General features: G+C 37.7%; 2 protein-coding genes across 4 annotated transcripts in view; both read left to right on the forward strand.

Annotated features, from left to right (window-relative positions):
- LOC101856966 (radial spoke head 10 homolog B) overlaps nucleotides 1-14,165 on the forward strand; it is a 32,020-nt gene extending 17,855 nt beyond the window's left edge. The window contains exons 11-20 of one of the 2 annotated variants that reach the window (XM_013083191.2): nucleotides 694-814; nucleotides 1,829-1,908; nucleotides 2,321-2,415; nucleotides 3,181-3,234; nucleotides 3,904-4,014; nucleotides 4,989-5,150; nucleotides 7,437-7,586; nucleotides 7,964-8,033; nucleotides 8,594-8,725; nucleotides 13,862-14,165. In XM_013083191.2, coding sequence (XP_012938645.1) covers nucleotides 694-814; nucleotides 1,829-1,908; nucleotides 2,321-2,415; nucleotides 3,181-3,234; nucleotides 3,904-4,014; nucleotides 4,989-5,150; nucleotides 7,437-7,586; nucleotides 7,964-8,033; nucleotides 8,594-8,725; nucleotides 13,862-13,989 — 1,103 coding nt within the window. In that variant the 3' untranslated portion in view covers nucleotides 13,990-14,165. Of the gene's footprint in view, nucleotides 1-693; nucleotides 815-1,828; nucleotides 1,909-2,320; nucleotides 2,416-3,180; nucleotides 3,235-3,903; nucleotides 4,015-4,988; nucleotides 5,151-7,436; nucleotides 7,587-7,963; nucleotides 8,034-8,593; nucleotides 8,726-10,989; nucleotides 11,107-13,861 lie in introns of those variants that run through there. The other variant, XM_013083192.2, reaches the window with a different exon arrangement.
- An 8,529-nt stretch (nucleotides 14,166-22,694) lies between these two features.
- The window catches only part of LOC101854869 (glucose transporter type 1), a 32,089-nt gene continuing 30,419 nt past the window's right edge, over nucleotides 22,695-24,364 (forward strand). For both annotated transcript variants that reach the window (XM_035970071.1, XM_005099534.3), the window contains exon 1: nucleotides 22,695-22,918. The gene's annotated coding sequence lies outside the window, so the exon portion shown is untranslated. The remainder of the gene's footprint in view (nucleotides 22,919-24,364) is intronic.

A 24,364-nucleotide genomic window follows, 5' to 3' on the forward strand; every position in this document is an offset into this window, starting at 1 on the left:
AAAAAGTGCAAATTTATTGGGTTGCTCTTTAAATTTCTTTGCCTTTTCTTGTCATTTTCCCGGATTCTCCATCTTTATTTTTGTAGCAAAATTTGTGCAGGATGAGTTGCTACTGGTTTTTTGTTCCCTGCAATTGTCCAACCAAATGTGTTTTTTTTCTTTCTGATTTAGTTTGAGAAACATTTAGTGTTTATCCCATATTATTTTTTTAGATATTTTTGATGAATACCCTCATATAGGTGTTGTTTTTTGACATTTTAGCCTCTTTTATAAAGTCTTTTTCATCTTAAAAAAAAAAGACTTAATAAGAGTTTAACAGCCCTTGCAACACGAATGCATCATATAAGTGCCAAAGATTAGAGGTGTTACTTAAGTAACGTACAAAGAAGAAAAAGAGGACATATTAGGAGGATAGATGTTTTATAAGAAAGAAGGAGCAAACCACACCAAGGCAACCACCAACCACCCACTTTTTATCTGTGTCATTAGATTTGAGTGGATTGCCATATGGGTAGGACTTGACTAGAAGTGTACTTGCACACTGTAATTGAGTACTTTTTTGGCTGTCTGCATTTAATTCCCTGGTTTGTGTGTCTGTCCACAATTCTTTCAACTGGTTTTCAGTCATTCTTACTCTCTTACAAGTTGCCTATGTGCTATATCAACTGTATTGTTTATGACTTTTGCCTACAGATTATCACAAGTCTAACTATGAGTTGCACAACCCATATGAAAAGATTCTCCAAAGGCAATTTGTCAACTATCTGGTGATCCTTGCTCATCTTGTCTATAAACAGGACTACAAGGAAAAGAAGTGAGTGAATTGGCCACATCGTTTGTTTTGTTGCTTTATTCCCTTGAGATTTAAAAAAAAATTCATTGTACTGTAGCGTTTTTGTCATGACCAATCATTTGTGTCACGACGCGGTGGAATCAGGCTCTCGTTAATTTTGGGGCACATGGAGTTATTGGTATCATCTAAAAGCTCGTTTATTCGCCTTGCTTTCACTAAAAAAAGTACCCATCTATCTTAAAAAGACTTCGAGATATTTGCGATTGAAGGCGATGAGGTCACCTGATTTCAGTGGTAAAGTTAGCAAGAAAATGGCTGCCAATGTTTAATCATTTTAATAGCCTGAGAGTCCGTTAAAACGATGATATTTCATATTTTGTGCCTTTAATCAACTTTTTTCAGTCAAATTAACATGGAAATATGTTTTTATATGGACACAAAAGGGGTTGAGCCGAAGAACCAAAATTCAATAAAAAGTGCCAAACTGACGGAAAAATGCCTGTTCCTTCGATTTCATTATTTTGACGAGCGCCTGATTTCACCATGATGCCTCACATTTTGTAAAATAAGGTATCTTACGTAGATCTTTGTAGAGCATTGCTTTATCAAATGCGGATTATTTTGAACTGATTTGTTTAGAATAAAAGATATCTTGTCTGAATGCTTAAAAAGAAGAACTGAAATGTTTAAAATTGTACTTTAAAATGGTTATAAAATAAGCCATGAGCCCCAATACTGTCAACCTTGAATTAAATGTTAGTGAAGATCCCAGAATCTATTATCAAATAGCTAGTTTTGTTATCATTCCAGTTGTCCAATTTACACTGACGTTATCTTTCATTTCAAATTTTATACTTAAGTCAATCTATCCTTGCACTGATCTGTCACATTGCCAAGAACATTTTTAAAAAATTAATTGAAAATTCTCAAGCAAGATCATTCTATATCTGTTGATTTTTTTGTTTTTAGAAATGAAGATATTATGTTTTTATGGTGGGATAACAACCATTTTTGGTTTAACTTTAATATTTTCAGTGAATCTGGCCCCATCTTGGAATACTGTTTCTCTCGCCTCATCACTGAGAAGGTCCTGAGATTTGCATGCATGGTGAAGAGTAAGTAGTAGGCTTTGTTCTGCAGAAAATGGCATTTTTTATTTGATAAAGATATATAAAGATAACTGGTTGAAAAAAAATGAGTGATTTATCATGTTATTTCATTATATTCCTGTGTATCGGCTAGTTTGCTCAGTGCTTCTTCAGATAATAAAGTAGTTCATTGCCCTTACTTATATATAATATCTCATTAAATGTATTGTAGAGGTTTTCTCTTTCATTGCAGCTTGCATTTTTTCTGTAATAAAATTAGGCTCAGGGACTTATGTGTGGTTAGGAACTACAAATTTAATCAAAAGTAGGACTTCATCTAATTGCATTAAAGCTGATATACTTATGGAATTTCAAAGGGATGGAAGCTTTTTGGCAAGTGATTGATATATCTGACCAATACATACTTTTACTTTCCCAGGTCCTATTTATTGTGAGACGCGTAGAGCCACAAATGCGCTTGTACATATGGATCAGGCTTATGAAATCTATCAAGGCATTAGTACCCTTCGGAAGGTAAGGGTCTAATACCATTTGATGTATGAGAATGTATTTTTGCCAGACTCCTATTATTTCTCTTTAAAAAATTAAGTAATCAGAGTAATACATGCTGATTTTCAATTGAAAAATAATCTTCGGAAAGATATGTGAGGCATTGTGGTGAAATCAGATGCTAGTCAAAATGATGAAATCAAAGAGACTGTCATTTTTCTGCCTGATGGGCATTTTTTTTCAGATTTTCTTTTTATGGCTCACCACATTTAGTGTTCATTTCAAAACACATTTCTGTGTGGATTTTACTGATCAAAGGCACAAAAAATGTAAATTTGCTGTTTCCAGTGACACTCAAGCTTTTGAAGTCACTAAACTTTGGCAGCCATTTTCTCGCTAATTTGACCTCTGACACCATGTGCAGGCGACCTTCCTCTCCTTCAATCTGAAATATCTTAATTTCTATTCAGGATAGATGGGCATTTTTTTTCATCAAAAGCAAGACAAAGAACAAGCTTTAAGAGGATAGGCCCTACCAATAACTCCATATGCCAACAAATTGTTGAGTACCTGATTCCACTGTGTGGTGACACATATATAACTAGCGCAAAAATGTAATAATCAGGCATATTATAGTTAGAGGTTTGAACTGTCTCACAGAATTCAGCGACATTGGAAATTTAAACAACGCTGAGTTTTCTTTGATTTAAAATGAAATTTTTTGTCTGCATTGATAATTTTCAAAAAGATCAAATAGATCTGATCACTTTGATTCCTCTCTTTTTTCAGCATGCTCCGAGGGAACCGATGCTGAAAATGAGAAATTTTATGTTTTTGCTCAAGGTAAGATGGATTGTTGTAACTGTAGAAATGTTGATCAAGGACTCTTTACTACTGTATTTTAAATGCACACCAACTCAAAGTATTAAAGATTTGAACTCTGTATTTGACTATTCAGTTATAATCGCAACGTGTTCTGTTCTGTGCCCTTTGTTTGAGTCTTATGATAATGTTGCATCTATTTTTCAGCTGTTCTGTCAAATCATCTCTTTGTTTAGAACAGCATCTAGTGTAATTTCCTCAAAGATAGTTGGATTGATATACTTCTTTATCAGCCTCCATCCTCTCTTTGTTTTTCATGCACAGAAGAGCTTGGAAAGTTAAACCTTAATTCTTTAACCATGCAATTTATAATCACGTTTCTGCGTAGTTCTCTCGTGTTTGTGGAAATGTTACCCAACATATTACGTTTTTAAAAACGTTCGTTTCATGTCAAACTGATCAATAAAGCATTGCCCAGACGTAGAATTCATTTATCTTTGACTTCCGGGTCAAACTAAAGGCTTGTTAGCTTGTACTTTTTTATATTTGGCCCGTACCATAATACAATAATAACTTTGCATCGGACGGTGGTACCGTCCACCCATGGTTACAGATCTGGACTACTGGACACTGCCACCGTCCAGACATGATTAAAGAGTTAATGAACAAATTTTTTTTTTTGGGATTCAGGAACTTGGTCTTGTGAATCAGGACCTGACTCCAGCAAAGATTCTGGAGGTTCTTGGCTCTGACAATCCTGGAGTCAGTGATGGGGAGGGTTGTTACAACCTAGAACTGGAGGTAAGAAATATTTTGAAGTTAATCTTGCATTTTTTTCAGTGGTGCCTTTTCCATTTACTGCTGTCTTTCAATTAACCCCTTGGTGACACAGGGTCAGTGTGTGCTTTACCGTACACGATTTTGGGTCCCCAGGGACACAGAGTAGCACTAGATTTAGTGGTCAGTCTACTATAATTAGACCCGATTCACAAATATCATATACTGGATAAACTGGCGATCAAAAGAAAGGTAGCCTACCATTATTTGATTGTGTTTAAAAAATCTAGTCCTATGAGTCTTTACGATTTTCCTTTCATGTGAGTAATAGTAGGTAGTCTTAAAAGTATGTCAAGCTATAGAAATAAAATTTTTGTGCTTGAATTAGTGTTCACAGCATGAACATCAAAAAATAGAAAATTGGCAATTTCTATGGAACATGTCATGGCGGATTTTTTTCTATTCTTTCATTGCTTATTGAATTACAGGTCTCTGTTTATAAAAAAACGCAATAACATTTGATCCTTGTCACCCAGGAAAATAGGTTGGACTCAACATCAGAGAAATTGAAGCATCGGCATGCTTCTTGCTTCTCTGCTGTTGTCGGGACATTTAACGACATCAGAAAAAAACTGAAGTTGAATGTCCTGGCAACACAGAAACATGTTATTGTAGTTTTTGATAAACAAATACCTAAACTTCATTAAAAAGGAAAGAATACAAAAAATCCACCACGTGGTCGGGAAAAAAAAGTTTCATTGTTTGACAGTGGTGTTGTGAACACTAATTGAAGCACAAAAATGATATTGTAAATAGACTACTTAGTATTAATCATGTGAGAGGAAAAGCTCAAAGACTCAAAAGACTAGATTTTATACAATCAAAAAGTGGTCCCCCTTTTTTGATCGCCAGTATTCAAAATTTTAGTGCATATAGAATTGTAGTATCCTGTTCATGTATGAGACATTTAATCATTGCTCATTTGTATCTTTATTCAGATGACCTTTTTGGAGTTCTTCGAAGCTCTGGTTGGATGTGCAGAAGTTTTTGTTACGGAGAATGTGGTGAAGGATCCTACAACTCCTCGGCCTAGCACTGCTATGACACATGATCCCAGCATGTACTCAGTGCCTGCTTCACCCTCTCGCATGACCAGCCAGGTATGTAGCGTTTTACGGATGATGAGAAAAAGAAATTGAAATAGTATTTTGCAATATTGTGTCCTTTCTGTAAGATACTGTATCTCCCCTCAACACTTAAAATGTGTTTGCAAAGGTACATAAAATTAGTTTTACACATAATATTATATCTCCTTCGATAGAAGGCTCACAAGATTTCACAGTAATTTTCTTTCTCTTAAGATTACATTTCATTGTACATATATATTATATGAATAGAGAAAAGGAAAATTTGCCTATAAACTGTTTTTAACTGTTTCAGTAGACTCATATCCTCCAGAGATATTTGGCCTTGTGGAAAAAAAACAAAAAAACCCAGCAGTCAGTCAGTCACTCTCTCTAGCTTCTTCTTCCTCCACACCCTTGATCTTAAGGTACGAGTAGAAACGATTGTGCACATAGTCTTCTTGGATTCTTGGATAAGGACAAAAATTTTGAAGGTCCAATGTGCACGTTGGGCTCATTGAAGAGAATTGCAGAAAGAGTAGGCCATAAATCTGCAACCGGGGCACAATATAAAATTCAGAAATTTCCCACTGACCATAAGAAAAATCCCTATATCTGTAAAAATGTTAAGGTAAACCCTTACATCTTACTTGATTCCAAATATATTGACCATGTCTCTCCCATGGAGCACATCAAGGCGGTCAAAATCCGAAGGGAGGGGAATAATAGGCATACTTGGGTAATCTACATCCTGTATGTCTGCTTCTCAGGGAAAGCTGTTCGCATATTTGCTTTTATTCACTTGTCAAAATGCAAAAAGGCCATAGATTTGGTAATGATCTAGAAGCTATTACATGTTAGTAAAACTGCAGAGATGATTTTTAAAGTTTTAGATGTTCTTACCAAAATTTTTCAACTTTGGAAATAAATAATGAGATTGTTGAGGTCACTCAGGCATACAGATAATTAGGAATCACTATAGACAACAAGCTATTGTGGAGCAAACATGTTGACAGTATCTTTAAAAAAAGGTTAATCAGAGGCTGCATTTTTGAAAGAAAATGATTGAGATCATCATCATCCAGTGCCAGATCTGCCACAGACATTGGCGAGCATGGTTCTCCATTCATATCTTTGCTCAGATGTTCTTAAAAAAGCTATGTTTCCCTGATCTTTCCCTGTTACCCATTTGTTTAGGTTCCCTAAGTAGGTTGCTCTGGGCCTACCCCTGCCTTGTTTGCCTTCAATTTTGCCAGTAGGAGCTAGATATTCAAGACCTTTATGTCTATTCAGGTGTCCCAAAAACTGCATTTGTTGTTTCCTGATTGCTTTTAACAGTGAGTTTCCCATGTGGGCTTCATCAAGCACTACATCATGTGATTTCTTTTCCTTCCACGATATTCTCAGCATTCTCTTAAGAAACCACATTTGAGATAGACAGAAATATAGCGGAAACTTTCTGCAAGGCAATATTTGAACGCTTTTGGTATTTCATGTTATGGCAGTAACATAGCAAAACCACAACATTACATTGAACAGAGTTACACAGAAAGCAGCAAAAGTATTAACTGTTTACTCTTCTCTCTTATTGAGCTTTACAACTGCAGTACTGTGAAAGCAACAAAGAAGATTATTGCTGACCTCAAACACCCATTAAATTCGGAATATCAAACATCTGTTAGAAGCAGACATTTTATTTTAAAAGAAAGCAAGAACCAACAGGTATAAAAATTTGTTCATACCGTCATCAAAAAATGAACTGCTCAGTCATTCAAGTGTGTTAGAATAACATTGTTTTTGTATTCATGTATGTGTGTGTATGTGTGTGTGTATGTGTGTGTGTATGTATGTATGTGTGTGTGTGTATGTGTGTGTGTGTGTATGTGTGTGTGTGTGTGTGTGTGTTTGTGTGTGTGAGAGAGAGAGAGAGAGAGAGAGAGAGAGAGAGAGAGAGAGAGAGACAAAGACAGAGACAGAGAGACAGAGATAGAGACAGAGACAGAGAGGTGGAAAGAAAAATTGAAAGAAAGACTGAAAGAAAGAAGAAAAGAGAGGTTGAAAGAGATGATCTCATATACACACTTGATCTGCTCTCCTTCAGATTTTCAGGCAATTTTTCTGAGGGCCAGTTACACGTCTGTCATATGAACGCAGTATATTTTTATATCTAAACTTTAGTACGTATTCTTTTATTGTCAGTTTGTATTTCTCAAGCTGATAAAACAACAAGCATATTTTGTGTAGTATTGAGCGAGTATTTCCAGCATTTGTGTACAACACCACTTTGAATCTGTTATGGCATCACAATGATCTTTACTGCAGGGAGCTGGGGAGGAAGGGGCGGAGTCTGTGAGACAACAAACTCCATTCCCACCAAGCACAAGCCCTGTACCTCAGTCACCTGTGAGAAATGCCTCGTCTGTCGCTCTCACTAACAAGACAGGAGGGGATGAGTCTAACAAAGCAGGAGAGGTAAAAAAACCCAAATTCTAGGCTGTCTTCAGAAGCTTCTATTTTCTTCAACTTACTATTGCAACATCATGATTGTGTGGAAATTTTTTTTTTTGATTTTTTGTGCAGAAGGGTAAATGAAGATTGTGTTGAAACATTTTTAAAAATTTCGTGTGCAGAAGGGTAAATGAAGTGCATGTTTAGGTCTTACGGGTTATAAAGTATTACTATTTTCTCATTAGCGTTTCTTTCAGTCCATAATGTTTTCTAGATTCTCTTCTGATGCTGAATTTCTGTTTTTAAGCAGTCGTTAGAGCACATGTGTATTTTGAGTTAATTTGCTCATCATCCTAAAAATAAAAGTGAACTCAGTCATCAAAATCTTTTTGACCCCACAGGGATCAACCATGAACCTTCCGGGTGATGCCCCGACAACCAAATCCAGTCAACCTGGGAGTGTCCGACAAGGTGAGTCAAATCTTTAAGTGAAAATGTTCCTCCCTTCATTGGCTAGACAGTGAAAGTTCAGATACTTTTTGATAGTATATATTTAGCTACACATTTATGTTTAACTAAGTGTTGATAATTTTTAGTAACTTGCTCGAAGGAAAAATAGATAAAGTAAAGAGAAAGTTTGACAAAAAGAGACATTTTTGCCAATTATACAATAATAATATAGTAAGTTTCTTTTAATATAAAACTTTTTAATACGAAATCCCTGTCACTACAAAAAGATTTTGAGTCCCCATTTTTGCCCCTCATCATTCTATACCTCACAACTTCCTTTACAGCGAAATCTGCTTGACATAAGCAATATCTATGTTCCTGTAAAGTTTGTGTTGTCAGGGTTTTACTGTAAGTTGTTCTGGACTATTATAACGTATTGATGAATCCGAGCAAGTAAGAAAGATTTTTGGCTAGAAAACAGATTTTTTTGCAAGAAAGAAACATTTTTGGCAAGAAAGAACCATTTTTGGTCAATGTTTATGAGTTCGGTTTTAATTCAATACTTATTTATTTGTGTCCAGATTTGCCTGGCGAGATGCAGAAGAGTGCATCTTTCATCAGTGCTCACACTGGTTCTGAGGAAAATCAACCACTGATGCAGAGCTCTGTGTCCCTTATTGGGCCTGATGGTCAGCCAATCGATAATGAAGAAGGTATACTTTTTACTCTCAGTTGTAGTCTTTTATTGTCGGAGAGAATGTTGTTGTTATCCTCCTTGTGGCTTGCATGAAAAAGACTGTGAAGTATAAAACAAATGATCTGGCTCTTGTCATGACATCCTACAGGCATCAGGTTTTATATGACGTCCAGTTATTCTGGCATTAAAATATGGCGTTTGTGTCATTAAACAGTATAATCCTTGTTTGCCACATCATCTTACTGGTTCACCACTTACTGGTTTATTTGAAAAAAAAATCCAAGAAAAAAGACAGCTAGAGAGTGCAGAGAGGTCTCGTCTCGGACATTGCTGATTCTGTCAAGAGTACCCTGTCCTTTTAAACAGAAGCACTTGTTTGAAAAGGGCACTTGCCTTGAAGATCTTCTGCTGGCATGCTGTCTGTTTGTCTTGGGAGTTTTCTCTTTACTTCTTGACACTATCTTTAAACAATTACCTTTATAGAGGTTGCATGCAACAAAGTATTTTTATTATATTTTCACTGTCATAAAAGACGTGAGTGACACTATTTGGCCCTGCTTTACAGATTTAGCAAACCAAAATAGTTGCAGTAATGCGCTTTTCTCTCTTGACAGCTGTTATATGTCTTCTTTCAAAAGGTGGCAAATAGTTCACTCGGTAACGTTTACCTTAAATCTATCATGAAAAATTTTTTGTCCTGTAAGTTTGGTATCTGACTCAAAATGCTGTAACAATTTTTGTCATATGGCAAAAGTGCCAAAATTAAATCAAATTTGAGTATCCAGAAAGAGATGGGGGATTTGTTTTTTAAGAAATGTCAGTTTTCACCAAACTAGCCTCAGCTAAGATTGAATTACACAAAATCAAGTGACTACAATTGTGATTGCCTTATTCAAGAATCTAACGATAAAATGGCTTCGACTTAATATTCTAAACTGTTTTGCCAACAATATGGATTTCTCTATGTTTTTAAAATAATTGAAAGTTGACTTTTTTAGTGTTGTTTTCCCTTAAATGCATGCTCCCTGCTTTGTTCTGTGATCTTATCACCTACTGCCTTGTGTTCTTGACTATTTTTTGCACCTAACAAGCATCTTATATTTTATATGCAGTGCGGACTTTTTAAAACTTACCAGTACTGAAACTTAATTTATTTTACAGCTATGACAAAACCTTACTTGAGCCAGATAAATTCAAGAAGGATTGAGTATTTTTGTAAGCAGAGAGAATATATGATTTGACTGTTCTTCCAATATTTCATGTTTGAAGGGTTTTGGAGCATACAATACTGTGTCAAAATAATATAAAAAATGCTTCGAATTTCTGCTGTTTTGTGGCTGTATTTTTCACTCTTGATGCAAAACATAAGTGATATATTTTTGTTCAGTGACGTTTTTATTTCAAATAAGCTGAAATCAGATGTTCCCAGTAAAATGAATGTAGGCCTTCTCTACATTATATGACAACATTAGAATAGACGGTTATATAATTATATCTTTACATATGCAGTCCATTTGTTTCATCACACTATTCTCTTTCACGAGTGCTATGCACAAATCAAGGATATATCGTTCAGGAAACCCGTACTCCTCTCTATGTCTGTTACCCCTCTATCATATTAATAATTTTTCCTTGGGTCAATTTTAACTCAAATATCAGAGACCGCTTAATTTAAAAAATGTGTATGCTTTCTATCAGGAGATAAAATTAAAATGATAGGCATTGCATCATGGTGAAATCAGGCACTTGTCAAAATAATGAAATTGAAAAAACTGGCTTTTTTTGCTGCCGGCTGGGCAATTGATCAAATTTTTTTTGGGCGCCAACACCTTTTATATGCTTTTAAAACACTGTGGATTTTACATAAAAATGTTGATTACAAGCAAAGAAAAAAAAGAAGTAAATTTGCAGGTTCCAAGGACCTTCAAGCTTTGGAAGTCACTAATCTTTGGCTACCATTTCCCCCCCAATTTCACCCCAACTTTCTTCCATTGCAAATATCTCGACTTTTCTTCAAGATAGACGGATAATAATTATTCTTTTCCTCAAAAATCAAGACAAGTGAACAAGCTTTAAAATGATACCAGTAACTCCATAAATTCCCCCAAAATGACGAATACTGTGCCGTACCATGGCACATAATTTCTACTCCCCACCCCCCTATATTTTGCTCTGCTTAATTCATTGATTGGATTTACGGGTTTCTTGTAATGAGTTCTGGAAAATCATCTGCTTGCATGTTGTGCTCACCGAGTGTTCTGTCTTGTTGTGTTGTTCAAGCAGCGAAAGCCCCCGCACCAGCTCAGACTAAGGGTGAGATGTGTTCACTTGATAGTGTTGCTAGATTAGATCAGACACTCACCCAAAGACCGTGAATTACAATACCTTTGATTAATTTAAATACACATTCTCAGCGTGTCGCGAGATCCAAGGTTCCAAATTATACCAGCTAGGTAAGCAATATAAGTGGGAGCTGACTACTTGTTTGATGTTGGGAATTGATATCTGGGTTATCTCCCATCGTTTGTTCACACCCAAGGTTATAATCATGCACAATAAAAATAAACGAAGTGTTTGGCAAGGCTACGGTGACAGCGTTGGGATGAACGGCATTAGTGGAGAAATAAGTGCTTCTTTAATTAAGGCGCAATCAACTCCACCTCGGCAAAGAAAGTGTGCCTTTGTCAGTTTCAGATTTTTATGGCTTTGTTGATAATATCCTTATCTTCTTTCTCGATGAATTTTGAAGAATGTGGGACTTATAATAAATTGAAGAGTACAGAAAAAGTAAATCTTATACTTAGCCATCCGTTTGAAAGTAACTTGACTTACTAGCCTACACATGAACGTCATTTCCATCGCCAATATCGCCACAACTGGATTCCTGTGATATTATGCGTTGAAGACGCTTTTTTACTTGCCGCAATATACACGGGAGGTCGAAATTTACTAATTTATTTTGCTCATTTTTTTCTAGTTCAGTAGTTCAGTCGTAATGTCATTCTTAATTGAGCGTTCACCATGGACATATTTTTATACTAGCCATAATTCGTAATTCACGGTCTTCCCTCCTTTTAGTCATAACACCTGCTGTTGTTTGCTGTGTGACTCTCACTGTTGCTATTTCACTATGATTAATACATGTCACAAATGTATTTCGATTTTGTCCTGTTGCTGGCGAACAATCGTATACACACTCTCCCTTCTGTGGTGTGAGGGTTAGGAGCTTTGTCGTTGCACGCAAGACTCGAGTTCGGTTCTCGCTTGGGGAGAATTTTTGTCGAGAACATGAATCTCAATCTTTCTGATGGGCGTACTAACGTATACCACTCAGCTCAGGCTCGCCCTGACAAAAACGGTCAAAGCTGGCCTCCTTAAATATATATAATCCCATTTGTGTCGATGGGGAACGTAAAAAAATCTAAAACAAAAAATGTCTTACTGCTGGCCAACAATAATTGTAGCCTACTACACACCCTGCCCGCAGGCGAAACCACGAGCCTCGACTCCTCACCGACGGTGTGCACGTGGGAAAATACACAACCGATACGCCTGGAACGAAAGGGAAGGAGATATTTCATTCTCTTGAAGTTCATTAATATTTTCTGTTGCAAGTTTTTTTTCCTCTCCAAACATCATGCTCGGAACCAGCCTTAGACTTCGAAATTAAAATCATGGACCAAATAATGTTCACTTGGTATTCGATTTATCTCCCTCCTACGTGCACGCATGCGTGCTTGCGTGCCTGCTCGCCTGCCTGCCTGCATATCTGTCTGTCTGTCCGTCTGTCTGTCTGTGCGTCTGTCTGTTCGCCTGTGTTAAAAGTTAATTAAAAGTACAGGGTGGCCGCGCAAAAACATGCCCGGCACTGAAATGCAAAGAAATTATATATTTGCTACATATTATTCAAATCAGAAACTGGGATTTTAGAATATGACTCTGCTGGCATTAGGGTGTGTCTAAGTTTAAAACAAACCGAACAAGGTATTTTGACAGGAATTCATTGTTTCATTGTGCTGAAACTATATTACTTCATATAACTTATAGTATAGCTGCCTCGTCTTGAGACATTTACACAATTTCTTTAGAACTGCAACGAAGGCCTACCGTTTCGACTACTTGTGACACTAGGGTCTTGCAGTTCTCTTCAATCCAGAGTGGACCTATAAATAATGCAATGGCTGCCTAGTGCCACCCATGCTGTGCATGACCCCTCATGAAGTGTGCGCTCAACGACATAATCGGATGGGAGTACAGACTTCTTAAAATTGATTCGCCCATCTAAATGAAGACGTGGTTCAACCGAGAACCTTGTTTTGTTTACCAAATCTGTGCTTTTTTTTTCAAACTGCTAAACATACCACTGGCATGTCAACACGTGATGCGATGTCTTCATTTGTTCAGTTTTTGTTTTTATTGCGAAACGATACAGATCCAGACTGAGATCATATCGCAGTTAGCATTCGAATGGACTCGCGCTTCAAGTCTTCCGTTTGACGAGTCAGCTGTCTGGCTGACGTTTCTGGATAGGCTTCGATTAAGTCCTTTACCCCCCCTGATGTTCCTTTTAGTGCTCGATGTTTGGCGTCTCCTAGAAAACGACTGAGGGCTCATTTGTTTTGATTTCAGGGGTATTGATTGCTATTATAAGTGTACTAAGCGCGCTTTGGTACATTATCAACTGGCTTGCGACACAACCGTCTGCATTAGAGGCATATGAAGTGCAATCTCCGCCTTTCGATTCTGGTACTTAGCGTCCGCCCTGTTCTTACGATGATGATCCAGGTGGTCTTGGTGGCGGCCAGGAACGGAACCATCCGGTATTGATCCACCATGGGGCGATCCCAAAGAGGCCTTTGGGTGATCGTGAGTTGCAGTTGTCGACGTTGGTTTTACAGCTTGGAGGAGATTTCTGGCGCTCTCTCTCTCTCTCTCTCTCTCTCTCTCTCTCTCTCTCTCTCTCTCTCTCTCTCTCTCTCTCTCTCAGTCTCTCTCTCTCTCTCAGTCTCTCTCTCTCTCTCTCTCTCTCTCTCTTTCTCTCTCTCTCTCTGTGTGTGTGTGTGTGTGTGTGTGTGTGTGTGTGTGTGTGTGTGTGTGTGTGTGTGTGTGTGTGTAAACACCATTGTATGACTTTTATGTATGTGGGTTACAGATTCCCAAAGCCCTGAGCATCACAGCAAGTGTCACAGTGGTTCTGGTATTTCTTACATTTATTGTTTTTGGGGTGCTTGTTTTTTATTTTTTTTATTTCATCTTAATGTTTTTGTTGTTTTGTTTTGAGTGTTGTGGCTTTGGTAAATTGGGGGTGCGGACTTTGGCATGTTTAAAGCTGTTGCTTACCTTTGTTTCAGTTGTCAAATTACTTGTTTTGAAAAGGGCACCTGTCTTTCTCCGACTTTCTTTTATTTCGGGATGATTATGTGTATGTATGTGTGTGTGTGTGTGTGTGTGTGTGTGTTTGTTTGTTTGTGTGTGTGTGTGTGTGTATGTGTGTGTGCGTGTGTGTATGTGTGTGTGCTTGTGTGTGTGTGTGTGTGTGTGTGTGTGTGTGTGTGTGTGTGTGTGTGTGTGTGTGCGCGCGTTCGTGTATGTATGGCGTTCGTGTATGTATGGCGTTACTTCGTTTGATCTTTTTCTTTTAGGTAGGAAAAAAGTCTTAGAAGAGAGAAAAACAGGATAGATAGATAGATAGATAGATAGATAGATAGATAGATAGATAGATAGATAGATAGATAGATAGATAGATAGATAGATAGATAGATAGATAGATAGAAAGAAAGAAAGAGTGAGACAGACAGGCAAATGGACAGGTAGACAGGCAAACAGACTGAGAAAGGAATGAACTCGCAAGAGATCTCGAGGGATCACGGTAAATGTCTGACAAATTTCCAAATCCTAAGAAAAAAGTTCGTAGAAATGTCAGGTATTTTCCACTTTTATATTGAAGAACTCAGACACAAAAGGCGAAAGTCACCTTGAAGTCGTTCGAGAAAGTGAACCCCACTCCCCACAAAAACTCAACGGACGACGAGTCTATTATGCGCGTTGAATCTGTTTCATGTCCTTGGATTTCAAGATTAGGGCTCCTAAAAATCCGGCTCGCTTTTGTCTATCTTTATCAACCTTGAACATATGAAGAGCTGATGTGGAAGCTTGAATTCCTCTAAATCTCGCTAGGCGATGTTTGCAGCTGGTGATTAAGGCGAACAAACTAAGAACCTACTAAAAATGAAGTCATTCCCCTCCTTCGATTCTGGATTGAGATCGTTTGAGTGAGAGGGCTGGTATAGCTGTTTTTTGTCTGGAGCTTAGGGTGGATTAGACTCCCCAGAGCGACGAGCAGTAAACGAAAGGAAACTAACGACACGCAGAATTAACAGATTTATTCTAAATGTCTTTTTTTCTTTTCTCAAGAGTTTAGGCTTTATCTACCCCCTCTCCCCTATCCTTCCCCCCCCCCCCCCCACCACATCACAGACCAACCAACGTCCACTTATAAGGAGGCCTGCCCTTCGAATGATTTTTTCTTTTTGTTATATCCTGCATCATCGTAGCAGATTAAATGTCCATACATCACGATAAGATTTTTAAGTCAGCGTTCCAGATTGCGTTTCTTCGTTATTCTATGCAAATGAAAACATTCATTTAAAAGTTAGAAGGAAGAACGAATGTTAAAACATGTGAAATAGTCTTTGTATATGTTTAACTGGATATTCTTTAGAGCGTGAGCATTTGGAAACACTTTTTTCATAGGTAAAGTAAGTAAGTGTAGTGTATGGGTTTTAACCTTTTCATAAGTCATTTTTTTATACGGACCAAGTAAAGTGAAATACTACGTTCATTAAATTGAGCTCACTAAGTACATGCCCCGCGCAGCAATGACACATAAATGGATCTATAAGATTTAAGTTTGTATTATATAAGAAAAGCCAATGATATTGTAGACGATTCCATCGTGATCTTGCCTGTGTCAGAATGATATGGCAGCGAATAGTCTTGCTACCTATTAGATCACGAGTGGGGCTTTGAAACGTTAAAATTTTAATTTTAAAAGGGTCTTCGAGGGTCTGAAGTGGTGTTGCAGTCTTCATGGTCAAAGGTTGGGAAGATAAAACGTTCGTTTGTGCTAAGAAATGTATCCACTACACTAAATGTGATATCATTTTTCTCGGCCAAGAGCTGGCTCAAGAGGAACTGTGACTTTTCAAATATGTACGGAATGGAGTAATTGTCCTTGAACAATGCCTTGCCACAAAGTGGTGTTTGTAATGAATTAAAATGAGTGAACTTAAAGCATTATCTTTTGGGCTTTTTCTTTAGTTTTTGTGTTTGAAACTTTTAATTTGCTGTTAGCATATAACAAAGTTTGTTCCCCAAAACTGTGCCAGCGTTGCGTCCTCTATCCCAAATGCTGTTATGTTAGTAAAATGTTACCTTCAGAATCTCAATGGTTTCCTGTTAGTTCTGTGGTGCTGGCGTGCTAAGGGTTGGTCCAACATTTCCTTCTAAGTGCCTCAAGCATTGGGCAGGCTTGTAATTGTAGCAGATAGTTCCTTGTTTGGTTGACGATTTTGCACTGACACTGCTCCGCGTCACCGATCTTGAACTTGGTGCAGAGAAGTTGTTTCAGTCAGTTGTGTCTTGTTGCTAAGCCTGAACAGAACAACCTGCTCTTGGCAGGTAAGGAGATAGTAGGGGTTATCCTGGTTGTTGTATGGGTGTTAATCCTTCCACTTTGTTTGTGGTAGCCCCTTTAAATGAGATTATTTTGCATTTTTCATACCCACGATCTCCTGTTTCATTGCTCTCTGGGTTGCCTTTAATTTCTTTAGGATATTTCTGGTAACTGGCTAGGTTTGCCATCCACAGCTTATCACTGGGACTAGGTACTGATTGAAAACGTGTCTTTTTTAATGATTTTGGCAGGTTTTAATAAGTAAATATTTCCCTGCATCTTCCAAAGCACCCTCAAGCCACATGTTTCCTTCTGTTCACCCCATATTTTGTTCTCTCCTTCATACCTATTATCTGCCTTAATTGAATGAAACCACACTCGTGCCCCATCCAACAAGTATCGCGACCACTGCATCATCATCTAGACAACTACAAGACTGTGATATTGGCAATGGTTGAACTCATGTGAAAGATGCTTGCAACCTCCCACCCCTCCCATAAAAACTTGGATGACAGAAACACTTAACAAAAGAAATAAACGAACAAACAAAGAAAAAATGAACAAACGAGCAAGCAAAACAAAACAAACAACCCCCCCCCCCGAAAGAAAACCCACCACAGAAACAAAACAAAATTCCACCCACAAGAAAACTAAAAGTTTTCAAGAATCAATGAAAAAGGAAAGAGTAAAACGAAATACAGAAACTCCATCCCCAAAAACAACAACAACAAACAAACAAACAAACACACACAGAGCACCAAAAACTGCGCTGCCCTCAAGAGAACATCCTTCTTCTGCCCCAAAAAACAAAACAACACAGGAAAACCACCACACCAATCAAAATAAACAAACAAAACATATCTCCATATCATGTCATCTTAGTCACTGGTTTGGCGCTGCGCAGCATAATGTACAACCCTTTAAAAAATTACAGCCAAGATATCGGTCAGGTTAGATGCTTTTTTCCCCCCAACGATTTCAAGGAAATGTTACTTGTGTCAAAGAATGAGCACATCTAGTATCTTTTCTTTTGTTGTGGCCATTGGTATGTTTGCTGACTTGAAAATATTGCCGAGTAATGTGCTTTTTAAATGGCAGTTCGACCGGCCTCGCTCTTTACTTTCCCCTGCGTTTATCTGGCAGTCAGTTGTGGAGGGTCATTGTCTCACGTAAGGGGAGGAAACGATATCATTTATCAGACGATCAACACCCCCCCACCCTTCCCCCGACAGAGAACATACCGAACAGAAATTCAAAGCAGGCAAGAAAATATAACAATACATATTAAGAGTCGTCGCAGTACAGCAAGCCAAATTTAATCATCCCAACTTTCGAGGAATCTAATTTGCAAGCCAAATTGCTTAAATTCTTGCCCAGGGCCACTGTCTATTTTTTTCTTGTTTTTGGCGTGGGTACCTACCCAAATCTTTTGATTTGAATGACGTGACTTGACTTCGCTTTATTTGGTTGTTTTTGTTCAAATGGCATACTGGTGTTTGATAATAATTGGTCACCCTACCCTTTCAAGGAACCCCCTAAATATCAGTGGTCAACACATCTGAAAATATTTCTAGTGTGTAAATCTGAGAGCATACTGGCAGCACACTCTGAGATTTTACGAGGTAAAAGTCTACTTTGAAATGTGAAACCAACTCATTCGGAAATATAATGTAGTCTAAAAATAATAAATGAAAATAAAAATGAATTAAATATAATTTTAAAAAGATAAAATCACAAAAAAGCTGCCCTCAATATTTCTTACTTTGGCCATATTCTTTTTTTACCACACATGGCTTGAAGTTGAAGACTGTCGTCTTATAATTGCTATCAAGGTAATCCACCTGATAGCAGGAAAACTGAAGAGATGTTGACTGCGTTTTGAATCACCGTCAAAAGGTGCAGATAAAGATATTTGCGCCTTAGGATTTTTTTTTCAGACACTCGAAATCTAGAACTTTCGTGATATCATTATTCATTGTGGTGTTTGAAAGATCAGGGTGCTCTTTATAAGCAACAGCAGCAGCTTGCACAGAATAAAGATAAGAATGCCCATTCACTACCTCACTACCACCACCTTCATCACCATAACAGCCACCACCACTACCATCGCCATCACCATCATCATCATCAGCATTTTCAATTATTGTTGTAGATCGAAAAGAAAGATATACCGGTGATCTGAATAAAGTCAGGTACAGTATATAGTATTATAGTACATTCCAGATATGAAAAAGAGCTTAGCGTAGTGGTATCAAGGTATAGAATCTAGACCGAATTATGTGAATTTCAGTTAGAAAAAAGGGCGCTCTGTGACTTGAAAAGATGTCCGAGAGCAGTCATTGTGGGGTTGTTTTAAAATAATAGGCTGTGCGGTGGTATTAATAACAAAACCATGCACTCAACATTTGACAGCCATGTTCAACGTTTTGCAACTCCGATCTCACTTACCATTCTTAAAAATACTTTAGATTCTCACAAATCTCACACCCACACAATATTTTAGTGTCACAACTTCGCCCAGGGCGAGGTGTTCTTAAAATTAAATAGACCAGCTACAAGTCGTTGGTATACATCTTGTGAAAGGAATGCTAGAGCCGCGCCCTTTTATTAATATTCCCATTTTTATAGATAGAATCCCCCCTTATCAAGCTAATTGAGTGTTTGAAGAAGATAGGTGTCGATGGCAAGGATATCATCAGAATCGTTGGAAATCTCTCTTAGTTGCTGAACGCAGCAATTTAAGTTGGTAGTGACCTTTCAAAATATAATATACCAAAATCCGCAGAGGAATGAGATACGTTTATGTCCTCTCTCCATATCTTTTCAACATCTCTTCGGAGTTCACTTTTGAGAGAATCTCAAGACCTGCAAGGTGTCAATACTGGGGTCCGAAACATCTATAACTTGAGATGCACAGATGATAAAGTCCTGCTTGCAAACTCAAATGAAAATCTCTCTATCATTATGAACGTAGTGAAAGAAAACAGCTCGGTAAGGCAGGCCTCGACATGAAAGATGAGAATACAAAAACAATGGTCCTAAGCAACAAAATGTACTGGCAAAAAGATAGACACATTCTAATTATAGACGAGGAGAGAAAAGAACATAGTACAACAATTCAAAGTAGACGATGGCCAAAGTGAAAATGAAATTAATACAGTGGACCAATTATCTAAAGAGCAAAAACTTTCAACTTTCAACTAAACTTTAAACAAATGAAACTCAACTTACGAGATGATAAATTGTCGATATGAAGAAAATCGCCAAACGTCTTTTAAAAAGTATCGTATCAAGTTTCATCCAAAATTGAGTGAAATACAAACCTTTACAATTTCTTCAAAATCAACCATGCTGTGCATTTGTGCATTAAAGAAAACATTTATTTTGTTACTGGCATTTCCAAGCAAACTAAGAGAAGATGGCTATTCAAAGTATTGCTCAAAGTGATGATTATTTTTTAAATAGACAAGCTCGAATATGCCGTTAGAAATGTTGAACAATAATATGGCATATTTTTGGGTTGATATTTGAATCTTCTGATCAACATTTAGTTTTAGCTCTAAGATTATTTGTAGCCTCTGTCTTTAAAAAAGCCCCTTAGAAAACATTTCACTTTTAATTGGTCTTTTTATTTTTAGACACCTGTCTGTGGCAATGTCAGATTTTAGTTGTGAACATAGCAAGTTGAAATGTGACGTAGGAAGGTCAAATGTGACATACAGTTTCATTTGTGAGCACAGCTAGGGCAAAATTGTATGAGTACATAGTGCGTTCAAATGTGAAAATTACCATTTCAAATGTGAATGAATGCAGAAACAAATGTCATATTTGAAAAGAAATAGTATTCTATTTGAAGCTGCTATGTTCACATTTGATCTTACAAGGTACGTGAGCGATAGGCTACTAAAAAGAAAAGATGTCACATTTGAACTTTCGATGTCACAAAACTTCACCAATATTAGATTTGCTCATGCAACGTTACAATACAGCTACAAAACAAAATAAAAAAGCACAAAAACAAAACAAAAACAAAACCCACAATAAAATAAAACAAAACAAAATTGGACGAAATTTATTTGCGTCCAGCTCCTGAATCGACACTACAAGAAAATGCGTGGAACAACCCTTTTCACTTATTACGTTCACATTTGAAGATAAAGTACTTTTATAATAATATACCGTGTTGCAAAAGTTCTGTCACGCCCACCGTCAAAGTACAATAGCTCATTTACTATTTTACATAACTGAGCGAAATTTGGTACACATGATGTACATTCATTTTCCGCCAGCATGACATAAAAAGAATAAGTGTCTAGTGTCTTTCTTTGATAACTTTATTCACACTAACACTTGATGAAAAATCCAAACCAAAGTTTGCCCAGTGTTGCGTGTGGCCTCTTCCAACTTGATTTACTGCTACAAAACATCTGTTCATTGACTGAATTAAAGTCCTTTTGGTTGCTTAAGGAATCCCTTGCCATTCTTGGTGAAATGCAGCCTTCAGTTCATGACACGTTTGCACAGGGTGTGGCCTGTTTTTAACCTGCCAGTAAAGGTCATCTTTCAGATGTTCTATAGTACCCCCCCCCTTTTTTTATTCCAACACCCCCACCTCCCGTCCCGTTTATGAATATTGACCATTTGTCCACCCCCTCCCTTTTATTCTTTTATTCTTACCCCCCCCCCCCCCCGTACATTCGATACCTCAGAGTACAATGCAAGCAGTCGAGGGAGCGCTTCAACACTACCAAACTGACACGATCTTTCGCTGAATATAGCAGAGGTACTTATTGAAGTAAGAAAACCCCCCAGTGTGAACTGCATTTCCCAAAGACACAACCTCCGTCTTCCCACACTGACGGAGTTCGAAACTACGCCCTTTCGTTTGCGAGCTCAGAAGCCTAACCACTAGGTCACAAATGCCACACAATATTGCAGCAATAAATCGTTAAGAGAATAGGCACAGCTTGACTCCATGACAACAAGGATAGCCTACGTGTGCTTCAGATTTATGTAGCGTATAATAGTAAACACGTTTTAATGAGGAATTCCGGAAGTAAGGAACAGAATCAGCCATGCATTGGGCCCGATGAAGGTCTTTTGACCACTGTGAAAAAAACGCAATCTGAGATGGGATTGGCACATACATAGATCAACAGGACTGGCAAAGATGTTCCAACAGGGCACTGTACAGGGAGGGAGAAGGAAAGGCAAGCAGAAAAAGAGAAAGAAAGACAACGTAACGGAATTGACAGGTTTGAAGTTGAGTGAATAAGCACCTCGAAAGACTGAAAGTAGAGACGGATGGAGAAAAATGGTTACCCGATCATCCCTGGTGCCCCAACGGTCATCAAGACTAAGGTATAAGCAAAAATGATAATAGCTTACTAGTCTTACGATCGGCTGAAAACCAGCTGGAGGCATAAATTGGACTGAAAACTATTAGTTTCACTTGCAATTACATGTGTAATGTCCCCTATAACACACTAAAGCAGCGTGAACGAAGAATTCGAGAAGAAGGTAATAAACTTTGAACCGCTTTTCAAGAGAATGATTTTTAACCTCTGTCGCTAAATGATTCGTTTTATCTTAGCCCTTACCCATTACTAGAATAACCCCATTTTATTCCTTGATATCGAAATACAATAATAACGTATCAGAATTGGGATTCCTATCTCCCTGTAGTGACCGCGGGCAACTAATAGCGATAGACAAACAGAAGCATGCTGACAGGCAAACGGGAACGGCATAACAGTTGAAATACACACTCACGCAATGCTCAGAGATGTGAGCGATCATCTACCAAATCATATCTACTACATGTATTACTAAAAGTATTCCGTTACAACAACAACAACAACAAAAGAGGGGGGGGGGGGGGGAGGAGAGTTCAGCGTCACACTTTCCGCAAATGAAGTTATGATATCAGTGGTTGCGAGTTCTACTGAGTCCTGACCAAGGTTTAACTATTGTTACAGAATAATTTTAGACCATTGTTGGGTACAATGGAACTCTCCTCAAGTGACGTCACTAACGACCTTCGTGATCATTTTCACTGATAAGTGACCTATTTTTTGGAGTGGGGACACGTTTTAAAACCTCACTTTTCTGCAAGTGTCTTTATCGGTATACTCAAGAATAAAGCGATAGCCCTGCTGTTTGTTGATGGTTTTTTGAGTGTGTGTGGGGTGTGTGTGTGGGGGGGGGGGGGGGGTGGTTGGTGGTGGGTCCAAACTGTGCACTCAAAATATAAAAAAACCTGCAGAGAATAATGTAAAATCTAAAAAAGTACTAGCAGTTAGAAGTTTGCTCAGTTATGAGATTCGTAGTCGCTGTCTCACACGTGTCAAGTTTTAATCTGTGAGAAACTCTGGAATTTTGTACCTTAGGAGTTTTATTAACATTGTACAGTTTCAGCAGTGCTGATTTCTACCTTCAGTAGGCCGGTTGAAAGAGGAAATTATTCATTCTTTCGTGTTCAAAGAAAAAGTAACTCCTCAGGACTAAAAGAAAACCCCTTCTTTCAGGATACACGTAAGTAGCAGACAAATCAAGGTAATTAGGACATTTCAATCCGATTTGAATAACAAAGAAATACGTGTGTCAACCTAGAGTGGGTTAAAAGACAATACGCGATTTAAAGCATTCACCTGAACAGTAAAAAAAAGGTTGCCTTATTTTCATCAATACTACACTATAAAACCCTTCTATAAAACACGGTCTATAGCTTGTTCACTTTCGTCTGACCGCGTTCTAATTCATATGCAACAATGAGTACGTAACTTTGCATGTCACTCCCGTAGGACATCTGCCAATCAAAAATGTATTTTTTAAAGTGCAAAGTTACTTGCGTACAAGAAAATTAATAAATGAGTCAGACTGTTTTTTAAATTAACGAGAACAGACTAAAGTGAACAAGTGTGGCTAAATGACAAACTAATCATTGTCGATGGACTTTGGGAGAAAAGTGTTAGGGAAAGGGAGGAGGGATTGGGGAATAGATTGGGAAATGGGTTTGAGGAATGGGTTAGGGACTGGGAATGGGAGGTGGGATTGGGGAAAGGTGGAGAAAGGGAGGATGGGTAGTTGGTAGGCGAGATGGGTATGTATTTAAAAAAAAAAAATTTTATACAGGGTGATTAAAAAAAAGAATACACCAAAATCCTCTCGCGATATTTAAAAATCGAAAAACAATAATAAGAAAAACAAAAAAACAACCCTAGCTTGGTCGCACGTTTTGTACATTCATTCAAGTTTATATTTCATATTTTTAAAGTGTTCAATGTGGCCTCTACCGGCAGCACGGACAGTATCAAGCCGATATGAGAATTCTTCCCAAACGCACCCCAGAATGTCTCGGTCCACCGTGTTGATATGCTGGAAGTGGTGGAACATCAACTTTGTTTTTAACATACCCCCACAAAAAAACACAAACAGTGAAGTCCGGGGATAGGGCAGGCCAACCGCAGAGAGCGATGTCTTTAGCACCACTCCTACTAATCCGCCACTTAGGCACGTTTTCATTCAGATAAGCTAGAACCCAGAGATGCTAATGGGGCGGTGCTTCATCTTGTTGAAAATTAAATTCTTGTGGGGATATGTTAAAGCAAAAGTTTATGAGCTACCACTTACAGCTAATATCAATGACACGAAGGATCAAATAACAGCTACAATCAACACAGTGGCCTGGGAAATTCTGAGGCGCGTTTGGGAGGAATTCTCATAGATCTATCGGCTTAATGCTGTCCGTGCTGCTGCTGGTGGAAACACTGAGTAAAACAAGAAATAAAAACTTGAACTTGAAGGGTGTAGAATCTTGTTTTCTACTGTTTTTCGTTTTTGAAATATCGCGTGGATATTTTAGCGTATTCTTTTGAATCTCCCTGTATATTTGTTATATGTATCTATTATGTATGTGTAAATGTATGTATATTTAAATATATATATATGTATATGTATATTTAAATGTATATGTATGAT

This window comes from Aplysia californica, unplaced genomic scaffold (genome assembly GCF_000002075.1).
Source record: "Aplysia californica isolate F4 #8 unplaced genomic scaffold, AplCal3.0 scaffold00216, whole genome shotgun sequence".
In the NCBI taxonomy this organism is placed as follows: Eukaryota; Metazoa; Mollusca; class Gastropoda; order Aplysiida; family Aplysiidae; genus Aplysia; species Aplysia californica.